Here is a 19,780-nt window from a genome sequence, read left to right as displayed (position 1 = left end):
ACCTCAAACCAAGTTACTGGAAGGAAAGATAAATACACGGGTGATCTGTGTTATGAAAATCACAAGGCAAAATTGCTCTAACTTTACTCTTACATCTGTTGATCATACCACATTGCTTTAAACATTCGAATTCCAGTTCTAAGTATTCATTGGCCTGAAAGAAATACTGTATGAATTATAACATTTACTTGCAGTCCTTAAAAAAATAAGGAGGGGGTATGCAGAAGACTTTCTTTGTCTTGGGAAATGCTGCCCAATGTTTGCTGGAGAAAATGGCATTATTGATTCCGGACAATGGTTTATATTATCTTAGCAAATATAGTTTGAGGTCAGTTACCAGAAATGCTAGTTTTTCACTGAGTTTATAAACTTCCTGGTATTTATAAAACTGAAAGAATGTGTGCTGTTCAACTTGTAACCATGATTATTCAGTGGGTCACTTTAAGTAAATATGTAAACATCTGGTTCCAAGAGACCAGCAAAGACCTCACAGCTTCACATCTGTAAATAGTGCCTCTCTATTAAACCTCCTATATTAGTGTTTGGGGGAAAATTTAAAAAAAAGGTCAATCTTAGTTTTGTAAGCTTCATGATTATATGACCCAAAATAGATTATTTAGACCAGAGAGGGATAAATTCCTTTTTGGTTCTGGATCCTTTTGTGAAGCTGATGACCCCAAAATTGGCAGAATATTTACATATAGCTTTAGAAGATTCTCTGATCTAAAGTTCATCAATCTACATTAAGAATATAAATATCACTTCAATTTTTAGGCACAGGTGTACATGAATTTAAATCTCTATATTAGCCTATTTTTCTCTTTAAACTCTTCATTATATTCATGTGCCTCTAAGTGCCCAAAACCATAATGCTGCAAATGCGAGAAAAGTTATTCTAGCAAAGTGGTATTTGATACTGTGCTGTTTATCTAGGCCCTCCCCTTTCTCTTGTCCACTATGCAGTAGCTTATATTCCTTAACCTTATGTGGAGAGGCCTGCTCTGAGTTTTTGGTTGTTCAAGTGTAGGATTTTCTCTGGAAATTTTTTAGAAGTCATATTCAGGAAATGGGAGAAAACTGAACCTGGGAACATAATAAAACTTTTGAGCATCATGCTTCCCTTTTCCAGCTAATTCCATGGTGGTGTTACTCAGCTAAAATCTGTATGTCAATATCTTTGCCTTTCTTAAGTATCAGTTACAAAGTTTCTGCCTGAAATAGACATCTGTCTCTAGGATCTTACAAATCCAATTGGAGAGAAGAGGCTATACACAGAACAAGAAAATAGTGAATTATTCAGTATTGTAAATATTGATGGGGGTAATGGATGCTAAGAGCAAGTCTACAATTAAATCATTATAAACATAATGAGTAATAGTGTGTTCCCAAGCTTATCCGAGCCTAAATCCTATTTTATAACACTGATTAACATCCAAAACAAACTAAGGAACTATTATCTAGAATTATCATAAATTTTCCTGAGGCTGAGGGAAGCCCTTGAGAAATAGACAGGATGTGAGTTTGGTTTGGTCCAGTATCACCAGGGATTAATTGTTTTAAAAAAAAAATTCATTACTGGGCACTACCTCTGACCTATGAAATCATAATTTTTGATGTGGTGGCATTGGATCTCCACATTTTAATACCATCTCTGCCTTTATGAACAGTCAGGCATGAGAACCCCCTTACAGACATGTGTGATGAAGAGGAAAGGTGTCCATACCATGTAGACAAATAATGTTCAACAGTAAAATTCTTTGAGGACTTTGAGTCTAACCTCAAAACTTGAGAACTTGAAAGATTTTGTAAATAGTGACCTCTTCCAGGCTATCATTTGCTGGACCTAATAAAATGAACATCTCATTGCTAAAATAGTCCTTTTGGATTTCCATTTCAGCACATGGTTTCAAATATTTACTTCCTGCCAAAAAATTCAAATAATGCAAGTTTGTGTACATATAAGTCACAAACACATCTATCTACATAATTTCTTTTGATTTTTTCATGGGAGCATGTGGAGGCACTGATTGCCTTATATGTCAAACTTCATAAAAGTGAAGCAAGGGAAGAAAATAATTACAGAGTAAAAGGGGTTTCATGCACTTTTTTTCTTCATGACTGTGAGATCTTGGATAAAATTTGAGGACCTGCTAAGTCTGATGCCCAGAAGGACTTCTGATGAAAAATTCCCATTTTTCCTCAGTGAGAAACACTTTTTTAAAAAAAAATCTAAATCCTGGGGAAGAGCTTTGTTATGGTTGTGGGCTCTCCACCTCTGCGGGATCAGGAAGCTGGGGACATGCCCTTAGACGCTGCCTCTGGCCCCTCGCTGTAGCCCCACTGCTGCCAGTGATAGATTCCTGTGGCCTTTTAAGTGATTGAATAATGATGGAAATGGATCCAAAATAATAAAGCAGTAGAAGACTCCTCGTATCACCTTCCAGTTCAATTCAGTCTTCAGGAGGAGGCGGAACAAGTGAAATAGAGAAGACTGAAGAGAAGACGACCTCACTTTGGAACTGTTTACTCCTTGACTTCTTTATTTCTACTTGTTTTAATTTTGCTGTGAATTTAAATAGTGAAAACCAAAGAAATAGAAGATACATTTGGGAGCTTTATATAACCCAAGAAATTTGCCCTGAAAGCTGCTATTCTTTGGAGGAAAACATACTAAGTTCCTGTCTGATTAAAAACAAACCAGATTTCCTATGTCCCTTAGATTCTGAAGAATAAAACAGATATAAATACATATCCGCACACTTTTTAGCAGCTCTGTAGGAATAATGAGATTTATAAATTAAGGGCTTTGTTATGTGGATGTTTTGCCTCTGGAATTGACTGCTCAGAAGATCTTTTATTGCTCTCTAATGCTATATTTTTGATCTGTGGCTTTGATGGCATTCGCCCACACATGAGTTTACCTCTTTCCAGTTATGACCTTGTTATGAACAGTGTTTGCACTCAATGTGCAAATGTCCATGTATTATCTATTTAAACAGCATCATAGTGCAATCACTCAAGGAAGTTGAATGAGGTGAACATAGACATAGCTCTTTCCCCTTCCCCCCATTTTTTAAATGTAACAAATACTTTTTATGTTCCCCTTCCCCTTTCCCCTTCCCCTTTTTGGAAACGTGTCAGGAACTAGATAGTTTACGATGAGCAATTGAGGAGACTTGAAAGAGTGATACAGAGCCTGGCTTCCTTGTGCTTTATCACAAGGCGTGCTGCTGGCCAGCCTATTTAAGCACCCTTTTAACAAGAGAACCTCGTAGGAAATCCAGCTGGCAGACCCAAGGAGTTCGGGAAACAGGACCACAGAGGTTACACTCTGGGATCCTGGCCATGAGGTTGGATGCCTCACCTTGCTGAAAAGAGACACTGGACCTAAATGGCGCAGCATGACTTTGTTCCTGCTTGGCTAAATTTCTCAACACCACAGTCAGCTAAGTCACCTAAAGCCACCTTCGAAAAACACGGAGAGCACCTACCCCAAAGAGATCGTAGGTTTGGAGTAAGCCATCGTCGACATAATTCCTCTGATGGCTTTTTTAACAATGGACCTCTGCGAACTGCAGGAGATTCCTGGCACCAGCCCTCCCTGTTTCGCCACGACTCTGTGGACTCTGGTGTCTCTAAGGGAGCATATGCTGGAATCACAGGGAACCTATCTGGTTGGCATGGCTCTTCCCAAGGTCATGATGGCATGAGCCAGCGTAGTGGGGGTGGCACAGGGAACAATCGCCACTGGAATGGCAGCTTCCATTCCCGGAAAGGCTGTGCCTTTCAAGAAAAGCCACCTACAGAGATTAGGGAAGAAAAGAAAGAAGACAAGGTGGAAAAATTACAATTTGAAGAGGAAGATTTTCCTTCTTTGAATCCAGAAGCTGGCAAACAGAATCAGCCATGCAGACCTATTGGGACCCCTTCTGGAGTGTGGGAAAACCCACCTAGTGCCAAGCAACCCTCCAAAATGCTAGTCATCAAAAAAGTTTCCAAAGAAGATCCTTCTGCTGCCTTCTCTGCTGCATTCACCTCACCAGGATCTCACCATGCAAATGGGAACAAATCATCAACCATGGTTCCAAGTGTCTATAAGAACCTGGTTCCTAAGCCTGCACCACCTCCTTCCAAGCCCAGTGCATGGAAAGCTAACAGAATGGGACACAAATCAGGATCCCTTTCCTCTAGCCGGGAGTCTGCTTTTTCCAGTCCGATCTCTGTTACCAAACCAGTAGTACTGGCTGGGGCACAGTTTTAAGCTCTCCTAAAGAGAGTCCCTCCAGCACTACTCCTCCAATTGAGATCAGCTCCTCTCGCCTGACCAAGCTCACCCGCCGGAACTACCGACAGGAAGAAGGAGTTCCTGAAGACTCTAAAGGAATGGAGACTTCTCAGAGAACAGAGACTGTGACAAGCTGGAGGATTTGGAGGTCAACAGCACACCTGAACCAAAGGAAAACGGAGAGGAAGGCTGTCATCAGAATGGTCTTATCTCCCTGCAGAGGAGGAAGGGGAGGTTCTCTTACACTCTCTGGAAGCAGAGCATCGATTATTGAAAGCAATGAGATGGCAGGAATATCCTGAAAATGATGAGAATTGCCTCCCCCTCACAGAGGATGAGCTCAGAGAGTTCCACATGAAGACGGAACAGCTGAGAAGAAATGGCTTTGGGAAGAACGGCTTTTTGCAGAGCCGTGGTTCCGGCCTGTTCTCCCCTTGGAGAAGCACTCGTAAAGCAGAGTTTGAGGATTCGGACACGGAAACCAGTAGCAGTGAAACATCAGATGACGATGCCTGGATGTAGGCATATAAGTCCTCAAAAATCTGACCCAGTAAACTCAGCTTGTGTGTTTAGGGTGTATACAGAAGAAATCATTCTTTTTCTTTTCTTATGTTGTTGAATACTTCATGCACAAGGGAAAATAGTCATATCCCAAAGAGAGAGCAATTGGCTTGTGTAGCTTTTGTTGTTCTTCCCTGTTATCTGCTTAATAGAAGTTTGTGTGATGGGAAAGATTTTTTAAATACACACACACACACTCACACACACACACACAGTATCTATGGGGCGATGCACAGGTGGGAGCTGGCAGTGCAGAGAGGAGACGCGGTCTGCAGCAAGAGCTTCTACTACCAGCCCTTGGGGCACTCACCCCTGTGCTCAAGCAATCATTGTCAATGACAAAGTGACTATTGAAGTTATAATTGTATTAAATTAATGCTAATAATTTGGATATTTTATTTTATTTTTTGGCTGCTCAGGTAACGTTAGCCCTTAACCAAGCATACGTGGTTTTCTTTTTTTTTTTTTCCTTTTTTTGGGTAGAGCTGTAAAATATTTGGATATAGGAAATGTTGTGTTATTCTTGCAGCCTTGATATTCAGGGTGGATTGTAAAATATAAATTTTTGTGAGATTTCAAAGATTAAGATTATTTTGATAACAATATTTACAGATTTAAAAGATGTGGTTATCACAAGTCTGTTGAAGGGGAAAACTACTGCATAAAATAACTAACTTGGAATAAATATTTTGCATCAGTTTGGAAAAAAAAAATCTAAATCCTTATTAAATGGTGGGACTGGATGTTTTTCTCTTAGGAACTAAAAGGGAAGGGAATTTAAAAGTATTTTACTTTTTAAAAAAGAATTTACTTTTCCTGAGGCTCTACTAAGGATCAGGTCCTTTATTTCACTTACTGCCCCTTGAACATCCAACACAACTCCATAAAGGAGGTGGTATGTCTCTAAATCCTTTTCATGGATTAAGAAACTGAAGCAGTAAGAAGTTGCATGGCCTCCTTAAGGTCTTAAAGACTGTTAAGTGCCAAAACCAGAATTTTAACCCTCTTCTCTGTGCTGTGCTTGTTTTTCTGTAGCACATTTCCCGAGAGCAGCAGGATCTCTAAGCATTGTACCTCTAGCCCAAGACACCCCTCACTTCCTGGTGGCAGACCATTTCTGTAGAGGGGAACAGCCCATACCAGTTTCAGCTTGGGTGGAATCTGCTGATTGTGGAAACTTCTAGGAGCATCACAAGGTCCCTAGTGTCTCCTCCACGCCAACAAGCAGAGTAGAACAGTGATTACCAATGTGGACTTAGGTTTGATAATGACTAGCTGTTTAGCGTTAAGTGAGTTACCCAGCCTTTGAGACTCTTCCCTCAGTTGCACAATGGAAGTGAGGTCCACCGCACAGAGCTGTATGGGTTTAACAGCTTTAGTGAGGTGTCATTTACATGCTCTAAAATCAATTTATGTATAAATTTCACTGAATTTGGTAAGCATCTTTAGTTGGGAAATTGCCACCACAACCTAGTTTTAGGACTTTTGCATTTTAGGCCCCTAAAGTAAAGGGCCTTTTTCAATCCCTAATGCCTACCTTTCCTTGGTCCCAGAAACCATTTGACTGTTTTCTGTTCCAACAGTTTTGCTTTTTTCCAGAATATCACGTGAATGGAAACTGTGTAGTCTTTTGTTTTAGCGTTTTTCAGTTAGCATGTTGTTTTGTGGTGCATGCATTTTGTTTGTACCTTGTATCAGTAGTTCATCCCTTTTATGGCTGAAAAGTATTCCATTGTATAACCTACCACATCTTATTTATGTTCGGGTAGTATCTATTTGGGGTTACTATGGATAATGCTGCTACACATAATCATATAAATATTTCTGTGGCCATAGGTTTTGTCTTGGGTAGATACCTAGAAGTAGAATTGTTGAGCCAAGTAAGTATATGTTTAATATTATAAGATGCTGTCAAACTGTTCAAAGTGGTTCTACCATTTTGCATATCCACCTACAGTACATAGTGTTTCAGTTCCTCCACATCCTCAACAACACTTGGTATTGTCCACCTTTCTAACCTGAATTATTCCAGTGGGCATGGAATGGCGTCTCAATGAGGGCTTAATTTAATTTCAATGATGGTGAGCTTCTTTGTGTCTTGTGGATCATTTGTATATCTTCTGTGGAGTATCTGTTCAACTTCTATACCTTCTTTTGTGTGGTGCTTGTAAAGAAAACTATGTATCTTTTGTGTAAGGTGTGTTCAAATATTTTGCCCAATTTAAAATTAAGTTGTATGGTTACTAACATAAAAATTTTTTCTTACTGTGTATTTTAAGCACTTTTTATATTTTTTGGAAACAAATTTTTCATTAGATATTTCTGTAAATATTTTCTCAGTCTTTAACTTTTCATTTCCTTGCTGGTATATCTCAAAGACCAGAGTACTTCTAATAAAAGCTGACTTACTAATTTTTTCCTTCTATGACACAATAAACATAAGCCAGAAAAGAAGCTTTGGGTGTCACATCTCAGAAATCTTGCTTAACGCAGTGTCATAGATTTTTTTTCCCTAGGTTTTCTTCTAGAATTTTTAGTTTTAAAATAAGTTCTCATTTAGATTTATGATCTGTTTTAAGTTAACTTTTGTGCATGGTACAAGAATCAAGGTTCATTGTTTGCATGCAGATGGCCAGGTATCCTAGCACTATTTATTGAAAAGATTTTCTTTTCACTATTGGTTTACTTCACCCCTTTGTTAAAAAATCAATTAACCATTTAAACATCTTTCCAAATTCTCCATTCTCTTTCATTGATCTGTATTTCTATTCTTATGCCAATACTATACTATTTGATTATTTTTATATTGTTTTGAAATCAGGTAGTATATAAGTCCTCTAACTTTGCTGTTCTTTAAAAATGCTTGGTATTGAGGAGAGCCCAGGCAGCAACCTCTTTGACCTCAGCCACAGCAACTTCTTCCTAGAAACATTGCCAAAGGCAATGAACCATTTCAAAGAACCATTTCTTGGTTTCATTGATCTATTTAATTTTTAACATTTTTATTTTTATTTCTGCTCTACTCCTTATTTCTTTCCTTCTGCTGCCTTTAGGCTTTGTTTGTTGTCCCTTTTCTATACATGTAAGGTGAGGTTGTTTGAGATTTTTCTTCCTTCTTGAAATAGGCCTGTATTGCTATATAGTTGCCTCTTAGAATTGTTTTTACTGCATCCAAAGATTTTGGACCATTTTTGTACTTTATTTCTGTTTTTATTTCCTGGTTGACCTATTCATTGTTCAGTAAAGCATGTTAAACTCCATGTATTTGTGTTCTTTGCAGATTTTTTTTTGTGGTTAATGTCTAGCTTCATAGCATTGTGGTCAGTAAAAGATGCATGGTAGGACTTCGATCTTCCTGAATTTGCTGAAGTGTGTTTTGTGAACCAGCATGTGATCTTTTCTGGAGAATATTCTGTGATACACTTGAAAAGAATGTGTTTTCTTTTAAGATAGATTTAACAGATATACTCAAAATATTCTATTCCAGTGTGTCAGTCAAAGCCATTGTTTCCTTGATTTTCCATTTATATTATCTGACCATTGCTATAAATGGTGTTTTTAAAGCCCCCTATTATTATTAGCTCCTTTATTACTGTTTTATATATTTGAGTGTTCCCCTCTTTGGTGCATAAATATTTATAACTTATATCTTCTTGTTGGAATGTCCCTTTTATGTTTATATAGTATTCTTCTTTGTCTCTTATTATAGTCATTGATTTAAGGTTTTTTATCTGGTGGCATCTGGGTGGCTTAGTTGGTGAAGCATCTGAATCTTGAGTTCAGGTCATGATCTTGCAGTGGTGGGATGAGCTCCACATCAGGCTCTGCACTCAGTGGGGAGACCACTTGAGATTCTCTCCCTTTACCTCTTCCCCTTCTCACACATGCTCTCTCTCTAAAGTAAAACTTTAAGTTCTATTTTATCTGAACTAAGTATTGCTACTCCAACTTCCTTTGACATCCATTTGTATGATAAATGTTTTTCCATACCCTTTCAATTTGCAGGTGTCTAGGCCTAAAACGAGTCTCCTATAGGCAGTATAAATGGGTCTTTTTTCCCCCAATCCATTCTGTTTTTTTTTTTTCTTCAATCCTCTATGTCTTTTGATTGGAGCATTTAGTCCACTTACATTCTAAATAATTATTGATATGTATTTATTGCCATTTTATTACATGTTATATTTTTTGAAGTATTTCTCTATTCCTTCTCTTTTTCATTATTTTTGACTTTTTTTTGTTTTTTTAGTGATATTCTATCCTCTTCTACATATAGCTTTCTATATTAAGTTGGTTGTCATTTAACTTTGTGACCATTCTTTGCTCCTAACTCCCTACATTTTAGGTGTATATTTTAGGTGTATGTTTATATTTTATATCCTTTTATTCTGTGAGTTCTTTGACTCTGTGGTTTTTTTGTTTTGCTTTGTTTTTTTTTTTTTTTTTAAGAGGAAAGAATCATTTTTACTACTTTTGTGTTTCCTACCTCTATATTGTCACTTTTGGGGTTTCCTTTCCACTCAACGAATCCCCTTTAATAGTTCCTGCAGGACTGGTTTAGTGGTCATGAACTCCTAGTTTTTGTTGGGGAAACTCTTTATCCCTTCTTCTATTCCTAATGGTAGTCCTGCTGGATAGAGTGTTCTTGGCTGCAGATTTTTCCAACTCAGCATTTTGGATATATCATGCCACTCTACTCTGGCTTGCAAAATTTTTTGAAAAATCTCCTGCTAGCCTTATGAGTTTTCGTTTGTAAGTTACTGACTTCTTCTGTCTTATTGCTTTTAAAATATTGTTTTTACCATTATATTTTGCCAGTTTAATATATGATCTGATGTAGGTCTGCTTTTGTTGATTTGATGGTAGTTTTTTGTGCCCCCTGGATCTGGATATGTTTCCCTCCCGAGATTAGGGAAGTTTTCAGCTATTATTTCTTCAAATAAATTTTCTGCTCCGTACTCCCTTTTTTTCTGGAACTCTTAAAATACAAATGTCATGTTTGAAGTCACTGAGTTCCTTAAATGTATTGTTTTATGTAATTCCTATTTCTTTTCTTCAGTTTACTTCCTATTCTGTCTTCTAGGTCACTAAATTTTTCTGCTTCTTCTATCCTAGTGTTCATTCCATCAAGCACGTTTCTCATTTTGTTTATTGAGCCCTTTCTCTCTTCTGTATCATGCCTTATTTCTGTTAAGGGTTTCATTCATGTCCTCCACTCTTGTCTCAAGTCCAGTGAGTACCCTCCTGATCATTACCTTAAATTCTCTATCAGGTATATTACTTATATCTGTTTCACTTAGATCTCTAGGCATGGCCTTGTCCTGTTCTTGCATTTGGGATAAATTTCTCTGTCTCCTCATTTTTTTCTGCATTTCTGTGTCTATTTCCCTGTGTTGAGAAAATCAGCTATGTCTTCTGCTCTTGAAAAGAGTTACTTTATAAAAAAGAGGTCTTGGAGTGCCCTGCAATACAGTGTCCCCTGTTCACAGAATCTGGCATTTCAAAAGAGTATTCTTTGTGTGATGCCTATAATCTGCTGTTGTGTCTGAGTCACTTTTCCTTTCAGTGCACTTGTCTGCACTGACCTTCTGCCTGTTGTGGGCTGTGCCTATTCTCTGTAGTGTTAGTGGGACACAGGCACGCCAGTTCTGAGGGAGCATGGCCACCAGGGAACTTGGGAGTGGGCAGCAGGATTAGCAAAATTTCCATTAGGCCTCAAATCCTATGCCAGATCTCTTGAAATGCTATAGTGGCTGGGGGCCATACACCAGCAGTTGGAGGCACAAGGTGTGGGGCATAGTATGCAGCAATGGCTGGGCAGGGTACATGTGCAGCTTTAATAGAATTTACCTTGAGGTCAGGCCTGAGCTATATTTTGCAGTGCTTGATATTGACCCACAGATCTTCAAGTTTGTTTATTTTTAACTTTATTGTTCTGTTTTTAGATTGTGATCTACTGATTTTTCATTCATTGTTTTTTCTTCACCATTTCAAATCTGTTTGAGTATATACAATATATTTTTCATTTCCATTAATATGCTTTTCTTCTCTACAATAGCCATTGGATTCTTTTAGTTTCCTTCTCTTAGTATTTACTATTTGTTCATTATTTGAATATTCCTGGAACAGGATTTCCTTTAATTTTTTAATGTATTTATAATAGCTCTTTGAAGTCTTTGTCTTAAATCCAACCTCTGAGCCCACTCAGTGTCAAATTCTAATGGCTGCCTTTTTCCCTAGATATGGGTCATTCCTGTTCCTTTTCACATTTCATATATTTTGGTCAGAAATTAGTAAAAAGCGTTTGTAGTTGTACTCACAGTGAATCTGAAATCGGTTTTGTTCTTTGGAGGGATTTAGACTTTAACATGCCTGGAGTCAAACTGAAATCTCCAACCACAGATTTTTTTTCTTTTGCCCAGTTCTCTAAGGAGTTCCTCTGCACCTGCATAGTTCAGAGGCCAAACAGGCAGAGATTGTAGTCAGAGACTCTGAGTTAGTCAGGCTTTCATCGTCCTCTGTTTTGTGTAGATTTCACTGTGCATTCAGATGTGTGGCAAATTCACATGCTTTCTTTCAATTTTTGTTGGGTTCCCTGCTGTATCCAATAAGCACACATAGTTTAGCAGTTAGCCAGGTATATATGGAAAGCTTATTGTATCAGTTGCTCTATAGCTTTCTCACATCCAAAATCTCCCTCTGAAATTTCTAACTGCTTTGTTGCCTGCTCCTGAGTCTGTCACCACCAGCTGATAAAGCTGGATTTTCACTGCCCATGTTTGGTAGTTGGTGGAGCTTGGGAATGCTCTCAGACCCCCACCTCCCCTCCAAAAATTAATTCTTAGTTATTACTCAATGCAGTAGCAGTTTCACATGAATTAGTATTTCACAAGTTGTTGCCTACTTTTGGTTATTTTCCAGTGCCCTGAAATGATTGTCATAAATGGTTTTGTCCAGTGTATAGTCATTTTCTATGGAGCAGTCATCTGATCATCTCATGCTGTCGTTACCAGAAGTAGAGTCCCTAGATTACTTTAAGGATAAAAAGAAATAGTGTGCATTAAGTGTTGGGTATAGTTGCTGGCATATGGTAAGTACTCAGCAGGTGATAGAATCTGTTAAATAATAACAGGAAAAGCTAGATCCCTCAATGGACTCTCAGTATTATTCATCTTTTCTGGAACATAGCTTCCAAACTATGTGCTGGAGGATCCATCTCATCAGCCCTCAGGTTTCCTGTCACCTCCACCTTATGTAGGATTCCAAAATCCTCCATTTAACTACTGTTTCATGCAAATACTATCTTTTTCTGTGTGTGTCATGATGTAGAAAGGCTTAGGAAGCATTACTCTTAGAGGACAGCCTGGAGCAGGATCCCTATTGGGTCTTCTAGATCTGCTTTCAAATAAGTTCATGGGAACAAGTCTTTTAAGGTACTTTTCAAAGTTCTCTGAAATAGGAACTTGTCACTCTCGGCCCGCAAGAACGACTCGGAGACTCACGTAGCGGCGAACCTTCTTTATTCGCTTTTTTCTTCTTCTCCTTCTCCCCCCTTTACCCTCGGCGCATGCGTTTTATACAGGCAGTGTTAACCAATCAAAATATAGTGCTCATGCACCTCCCGCGAGAGTGGACCTAAATGAACAGCCAATCATATTCAGTCCCTTATGGCTCTTAGAGTAGGCCTCCTGTACTGGCTCCCGACATCTCCCTTTTTTATTTATTTATAATGGCTGAGATCGTACCTGTCTTAGGTTGCCAATCCTCAGCACACATGCTTACCCGTCATCGGGTACTCTCCCTGGTCGAAGAGCCCCTGTCTTAGGTTGCTATGGTGTGGGATCAGTCTTACCCGTCTTTGACTACCGATCTAGCATACTTAGCCATATCTGGGGGGAGGTACCAGCTTCAAGAGCCATCATGGCTTGAACCATGAGGTGTTATTGTCGTTGATTGCGACAGATACGGCCACACACCCAACGTAACATTAGTACGTTAGCTGTGATTAAGAGAACAGCCATGGCACCAAGTCCGGCCCACTATTTGAGGAATGAAACAGATTGCTGTAACATTTTTTTCCACTCATTAACAGGTGCAATAGTTACTTTGGTAGAATTTTTGGATATAATTTGAGCTCGTAATTGCCTAGTTAAATTTGACGGTTCCAGGTACCATTAAGCATATTTCCTAACTGTCTAGAGAGGTTAGCTGCTAAGGATAAGTTGTTATGAGCTATAGGGGTGATACAAAGTCCGGCCATATTATGTATGCATCCTATCGACACAATTGACTCTAGGATATCAAGTTGTTCCTGTACAAAATCAACCCTTTGATTTACAGTAAGGATCCCAGCATGCAAATATCCGTTAATTTGTTCTTGCGTAACCAATGATTCAGCGACCATTCCTGTGACGTTGTTGAGTGCAGCTGCTGTCTGTACCGAGGTTGTCAACGCTACCACAGCAGCAGTAGCAGCGGCGGCGGGTGCTGTGTTAGCTGCAATAATGGCTGCTGTTATTCCAAAGTCTCGTTTATGTCGAAGCAGCACCGGCAGGTTGTCGGGGTTCACAAGAGAGACTAGATGACATCATCCACAGGATCCATGGGCTCCATGGCCACCAATCTCGTGAGCCTCTCTGGCACCCAGATGGGTGATGGCGCATCCTGTGGGAAAACACAAAGAGATCCTCGGTGCCATCGAAGCACCGGGTCTGGGCCTTTCCATAGGCCCGTAAGTATATCTTTCCATTTTACCATTGCTTGCATATGCTTTTGTTGCCCCCAGTGTTGCTCTGCTGCAGAGAGACCATCTTGATCTAGCGTTAAAAAATTTAAAATAAAATTTACAAGGTTTGTGAGGTCATTAGGTGTTGAGTAGCTCTCCCCTATTCCCCCTTTTTCTATTTTTTGTAGGGTAGTTTTCCATGTTAGGTGTGCTCGTTCTACAATTCCTTGACCTAGGGGATTATATGGTATGCCAGTGCTGTGTTGGATATTATAGCATGCTAGAAAATTTTTAAAGGTATTTGAGGTATAGGCCGGGGCATTATCTGTTTTCAGACTTTTAGGTATTCCCCAGCACGCAAAGCTGCGTAGGCAGTGGCTCATTACATTTTTTACATTTTCACCCCTTAAAGGGGTAGCCATGATGATTCCGGAGCAAGTATCGATGGTAAGGTGTAAGTATTGTTGTTGACCAAACAAGGGCACATGAGTTACATCCATTTGCCAAAGATGGTTGGGCATAAGGCCTTTAGGGTTTACACCCAAGGAAGGCGTCGGAAGATGAACACAACAGTTGCCACAGCTTTTTACAATGCCACGGGCCTCTGCTCTTGATATATTGAATCTTGTTTTTAGCGTTAATGAATTCACATGCCATTTCCTGTGATAATCTTTTGCTTCTTCTATTGCTCCACAGAATTCAAACCTTGCATTATTATCAGCTATTTTATTTCCAGATGCTACTGGTCCAGGTAGCTCAGAATGAGCCCTTACATGCCCAATATAAAAGGGGGCTGGCCTTGCCAGCACCGTTTCTTGGAGGTTTTTTAGTAGGGAGGCGATAGGTGATTGGCTTGCTGAAAAAATTGCTGTCTCTATCTGCCTAACGGCTAGTACTGCATACTTACTATCTGAATATATATTGATGTTTTGATTGTGAAACCTTTGTAGAACCAGCATAATGATTAATAGTTCTGTTCGCTGTGCCGATTCACCTGGTACTACCGCTGTTATGACTTTTCCCTCAACCACATAAGCGCCTGTTCCTTTCTTACTGGCATCAGTGAATATAGTGATGGCATTGACCAAGGGCTCTGATTTGCAAATTTTTGGCCAGATAAGATGTGTATCTTTACAGAACTCAATCAATGGATGTGATGGATAATGATTGTCAAACGGTATGGGATAGGATGTCGCCAGGATGGACCACTCATCTATAGTGTTCACAAGGGTGGATAGCTGGCTCTTGTCATAGGGGACTATGCATGAGTCAGGTAGCTTCCCGAGAACTCGTATGCCAGTCTTGATAACTTTGCCTGCCGTTATTGCCACAGCAACGGGATAAGGGGTGATGATTCGGGCAAGACTATTATGTAAATACACCCACTGAAGAGGCCCACCTTGCCATAGTACTCCTGTGGGCGAACCTGGGGATGGTACAACAACTGCATAAATTGGTTTGTCTAGATCGCACCTATCTGCTGTAGTCGAAACCAATCTTTCCTCAACCAATTGTAGTACCTTTATAGCCTCGGGCGTGAACGCCCGTGGAGAGTCTAATTTGGAGTCTCCTGGCAAAATATCAAATAATGGTTTTAATTCTGCATTTGTCAGTTTCAGATAGGGACGAATCCAATTGATATCCCCCAGGAGTTTTTGGAAATCATTTAAGGTCTTTAAATGATCTCTGTGAATTTGAACCTTTTGAGGCTTTACTGTGGAGTCAGTGAGTTGTAGGCCCAGATAGTCCTTTAAGTTTGCTGTTTGTATTTTCTCAGGAGCAACAATTAGCCCCCACATCGCTAACTGTTGCTGCAGAAAGGTGAATGCTGAGGTGAGAACCGATGTATTGCCCTGACAGATTAGAATATCATCCATATAATGGTAGCAGCAAACATCTGAGAACTTATTCCGTACTGGCAAAAGAGCTTTGCCCACATAGAGCTGACACATAGTGGGACTATTAGCCATACCCTGAGGGAGCACTGTCCATTCATACCATTGGTCAGGCTCGGAATGATTAACAGCTGGCAAGGTAAAAGCAAACCTCTTCATGTCGTCCGGATGGATCGGGATAGAGAAAAAGCAATCTTTAATATCTATAACAATAGAAGGCCAGTCTCTGGGCAGGGCAGTAACAACAGGGAGGCCTAGCTGAACAGGCCCCATTATTTGCATCTGATCATTTATCTGTCTCAGATCATGTAATAATCTCCATTTGCCTGACTTTTTCTTTACCACAAATATAGGGGTGTTCCATGGGGATCTTGATTCACGTAAATCCCTGCCTCAACTTGCTCTCTAACTAATTGTCTAGCAGCCCTCAGTTTTTCTGTAGTTAACGGCCACTGAGGCACCCACCGTGGAGTACTTTCCTTCCAATCTATTTTTATTGCCTCAGTGGCCGCTGGGGAAAACCCTGACCTCCCTTGGGTGTTCGGTTAGGGGTCCCTTGTCCCTTGGGCCCGAGACCTCGGCCTGGAACATATCCCATGGCTTTCATCATGTTTCTTGCATTTTCACTATAATGATTCTCAGTAGTTAATACTATATTCATTTGCTCTAACACATCTCGTCCCCAAAGGGTTACAGGGAGAGAACAAACATATGGCTGAAAGACTCCTTTATGACCCTCATCATCTTCCCAATCTAAAGATGCTGCGCTGACATCTGGGCTGTGAGCAATTCCTAGTCCTCTTAATGTTTGATTGGCCTTGACAAGGGGCCATTGTTTTGGCCAATCAGCTAAATTTATAATACTTTTGTCTGCCCCTGTATCTAACAGCCCCCAGAAGGGTTTTCCTCTTATTTTTAAGACTGTCATGGGCCTGTTGCTCATATCCATAGTCAGACACATCAAATCATTTCCTGTTGATCTAAGCCCTCCATCTCGCAACCTTCCTGTAGACTTATATCTGTCATGGTGGCTGGGCAGGATTAGGAGTTGAGCAATCCTATCCCCAGGGTTGATAATGGTGATGCCTCTTGGAGAGGAAACTAAAATTTTTACTTCCCCTGAAAAATCTGGGTCAATAACCCCTGGGTGGATAACGAGACCTCTAAGAGTGGTGGAACTTCTGCCCAGAAGTAATCCCACAGTGCCCTCTGGCGGGCCCCCATGGAAATCCGAGGGCACCGCCTGCACACCCATTTCAGGGGTTAAGACCATTCGGGTGGTGGCACGCAGGTCAAGTCCTGCTGAGCCTGTGGTGGCTCTTCTGGGTCCGTAGGGGGAAACATCTGTCTTGCCTTCTGCGGCAGCGCCATGACCGCCCCGTACCTTTGGTTCAGGCCCTGGGGGGAAAGGCCCTGCTTCCCGTTTTTTGAACTCCCCAAATTATTTGTTGGCAGCCGATTTCCGTCCATATCAGTGACTGAGCGGCAATCGCTAGCCCAGTGATTCCCCTTTCTACATCTGGGGCATAGCTGTGGTTTCGGTCTCCATAACCTTTATTTGGATGCGCCTCTTCCACCTTCACAAATTGGACTGGTTGACTCTGTCTTCCTCCTCTTGCCTGGCTGTTGCGCTGTGGGCAGTCCTTTTTCATATGATCTTCTTGCCCACATAAGAAACACCCTTTGGTCCTAGCCCCATTTGCACCTTGCAACGCTTGTGCAAAAGCAGCAGCCATGACCTGGCCCTGAACTAGAGGTCCTGTGATATCCCTGCAGACCTTGATATACGCTGACAAGTCTTTCGCTTTCCAGGGTCAAATGGCTTCTCGGCACCATTTATTGGCATTTTCAAAAGCCAATTGTTTAACTAGGGGCATAGCCTGGTCTACGTCCCCAAACATCCTACCAGCTGTTTGTATCAACCTGTCCACAAAATCTGCATAGGGCTCATTCGGCCCTTGTAGCACTTTGGATAACTGTCCTTGCAAATCTCCAGCACCCCTTAACGTCTTCCATGCCCTCAAAGCTGCAGTTGCTATCTGGTGATATACCCCTGGCGGATAATTACTTTGTGCCTGCGACCCAAAATATTGTCCTGCACCTGTTAACATGTCTAGGTTCCACTGTGGGTTACCTGCTGCTGCATTTCTTCGCGCCGTGTCCTGGCAATTGTCCTGATTCTGAATCTTCCATTCTAAATATTGCCCACCAGATAAAACTGCTCTAGCCAAGTTACTCCAGTCTTCAGGAGTAAGGTAAAGGCTACCTAGCGTTTCAACCAAAGAAACCGTAAAAGCAGCCTGAGGCCCATAGGACATAACTGCTTCCGTCAGCTGCTTTACGAGTTTAAAGTCTAGGGGCTGATGATATCTTTGCTGATGTTGATCTTCCATGACGGGGAAAAACCCTTTTTCTGGCCCTAATACTTCTCTCCAATTCTGTGCGGTGCAGCTCGCACAATAGCAGGCCTTGGTGCAGCAAGGTTTATATGGAGGAGGCCCCTCGTAAGGTGGCGCTGTTGGGGCTGGGCGCGTGGGCATAAGATCTAAGTTATCTACCACTTCCTTTGTTTGTAACTGCACAATGGCTCCTTCCTTCACTTTTAATTTCAGCTGCGCCATAAATTCCCCCTGCATTTTGAGCTGCGCCATAGCCTTTTTTAGTTCCTCCTCCTTTTTTGCAAGCTCTCTTTTCATTTCTTCCACTCTCTGATCATCGGAGGGACCCCCTACCGTCACTTTTCTCTTATCACCCAGAAGGGCGTTTTCCTCGTCTGAGCTTTCTTCTGAGCTTTCACTTTCGGAACTGGAATCTCTCCAGGATCCTTTGCAAGACTCCTCTTTTACCTGTTCTAAGATCTCTCCTCCCTGTAGAACCGCCTTGCATATGGGTTCACGGGACGATAGTAAGCAGACCTTCACTAAGGACCAAACAGCAAGAGTTCCCGGCGTAGCGCTCGGGTCGCGCCTGAGGTCCTCCCCTAGATATTCCCACTGGGGAATATTAAGCAATCCCTCCTCTAAGAACCACGGAGCGGTATGACCCACTTCTTTTAGAAATAAGCAAGCCTTCTTATTTTTCAAAGGGGTCCCATTTGCTTTAAGAACGTCAGTTAGCGGCCCCAACATTTTATATGCAGCCATCTCGTTTCCCATCCCGGAAAGCTTTACTCTCGTCCTTATCCTAGGAACTTTCCCTGTCGCTCACTAGACAGAAATAGGTGCACTCCTTACCTGATTGTCGCCGACTCCGTGCGTCTCTCACGATGAGATTCCCGGGTTTCGGCACCACTTGTCGCTCTCGGCCCGCAAGAACGACTCGGAGACTCACGTAGCGGCGAACCTTCTTCTTTAATCGTTTTTTTCTTCTTCTCCTTCTCCCCCTTTACCCTCGGCACATGCGTTTTATACAGGCAGTGTTAACCAATCAAAATATAGTGCTCATGCACCTCCCCGCGAGAGTGGACCTAAATGAACAGCCAATCATATTCAGTCCCTTACGGCTCTTAGAGTAGGCCTCCTGTACTGGCTCCCGACAGGAACTCCCTTAAATATAAGACTCTCCATTCAATAAGTAATGTTGATGACTTGCAATGTGCCAGGCCCCTTTTCCCACCTTCTCTTAATTCCAGGAGTAAACCAGAGGTCCTGACTCCAGTGTGGCCCATGGTATTCTCTTCACTACCCTAAGGGATTGAAAGGCCCTAATTAGATGTGTTGGCTTGGCAAAGACCTCTGGGTGTGTACATGCATGCATACATGGCAGGAGATAGCTCTAGTAATCGCTCTGAGTATCCTGCCATATGTCTTCTAAGATAGTGCTGTAGAATAAGGTAATGGTGATCTTGGGTCACACAGATTACAGTGCTGCATGGGAAATAGGCAGAACTTCATTTCAGTTATTTTCTTGTTTGGGGCCAGTCTTTTCAGTCACCAACACACTGTTACTGTTGCAGCCATCAGCTTTACTAGCTAGAGATGGACAATAATGTTGGTGCTCTAAGTCATTGTTGGAATTTTCAAGTTTCTATTCCTGCTTGTGTGAACTAACCCTCACTAGAGTTCTTTGTGCCCTAGGCTTATGGGTTTATGCTAATTGGTATAACTTAGTGAATATATATCTACTTTCACAACTCTAGCATATTAACTAATAAAGATTACATTTGAACTACCTCGAGTATTACTTTGTACTGATGATCTGTGTCCCAGTTTGATTCAAAGAGGTTAACACTTTTATAGAGACCTATGATTTAATGGCAAAGTACACCAACTTCCCACTAATGGATCATGTTTTGATGTTGCCACTTAATAAACCTTT

At 41.0% G+C, this 19,780-nt stretch overlaps 1 protein-coding gene and 1 pseudogene across 1 annotated transcript; one reads left to right on the top strand and one right to left on the bottom strand.

Annotated features, from left to right (window-relative positions):
• The first annotated feature begins 3,172 nt into the window (after positions 1 to 3,172).
• On the top strand, positions 3,173 to 5,559 carry LOC123390893 (annotated as a pseudogene).
• Positions 5,560 to 17,277: 11,718 nt separating this feature from the next.
• On the bottom strand, positions 17,278 to 18,618 carry LOC123390905 (igE-binding protein-like). The gene has a single exon (XM_045075803.1). The coding sequence runs from the start codon at positions 18,616 to 18,618 to the stop codon at positions 17,278 to 17,280; it is 1,341 nt and encodes a 446-aa protein (XP_044931738.1).
• Between the last annotated feature and the right edge of the window lie 1,162 nt (positions 18,619 to 19,780).

The sequence above is a fragment of the Mustela putorius genome, unplaced genomic scaffold, assembly GCF_011764305.1.
Source record: "Mustela putorius furo isolate JIRA1106 unplaced genomic scaffold, ASM1176430v1.1 tig00000151_pilon_pilon_pilon, whole genome shotgun sequence".
Classification (NCBI taxonomy): Eukaryota; Metazoa; Chordata; class Mammalia; order Carnivora; family Mustelidae; genus Mustela; species Mustela putorius.
This window is presented reverse-complemented; position numbering and strand designations above follow the sequence as displayed.

Excerpts from the sequence above, each read along its gene's own strand:
- LOC123390905 (XM_045075803.1), bottom strand. The coding sequence starts at position 18,618 with ATGGGAAACGAGATGGCTGCATATAAAATGTTGGGGCCGCTAACTGAC.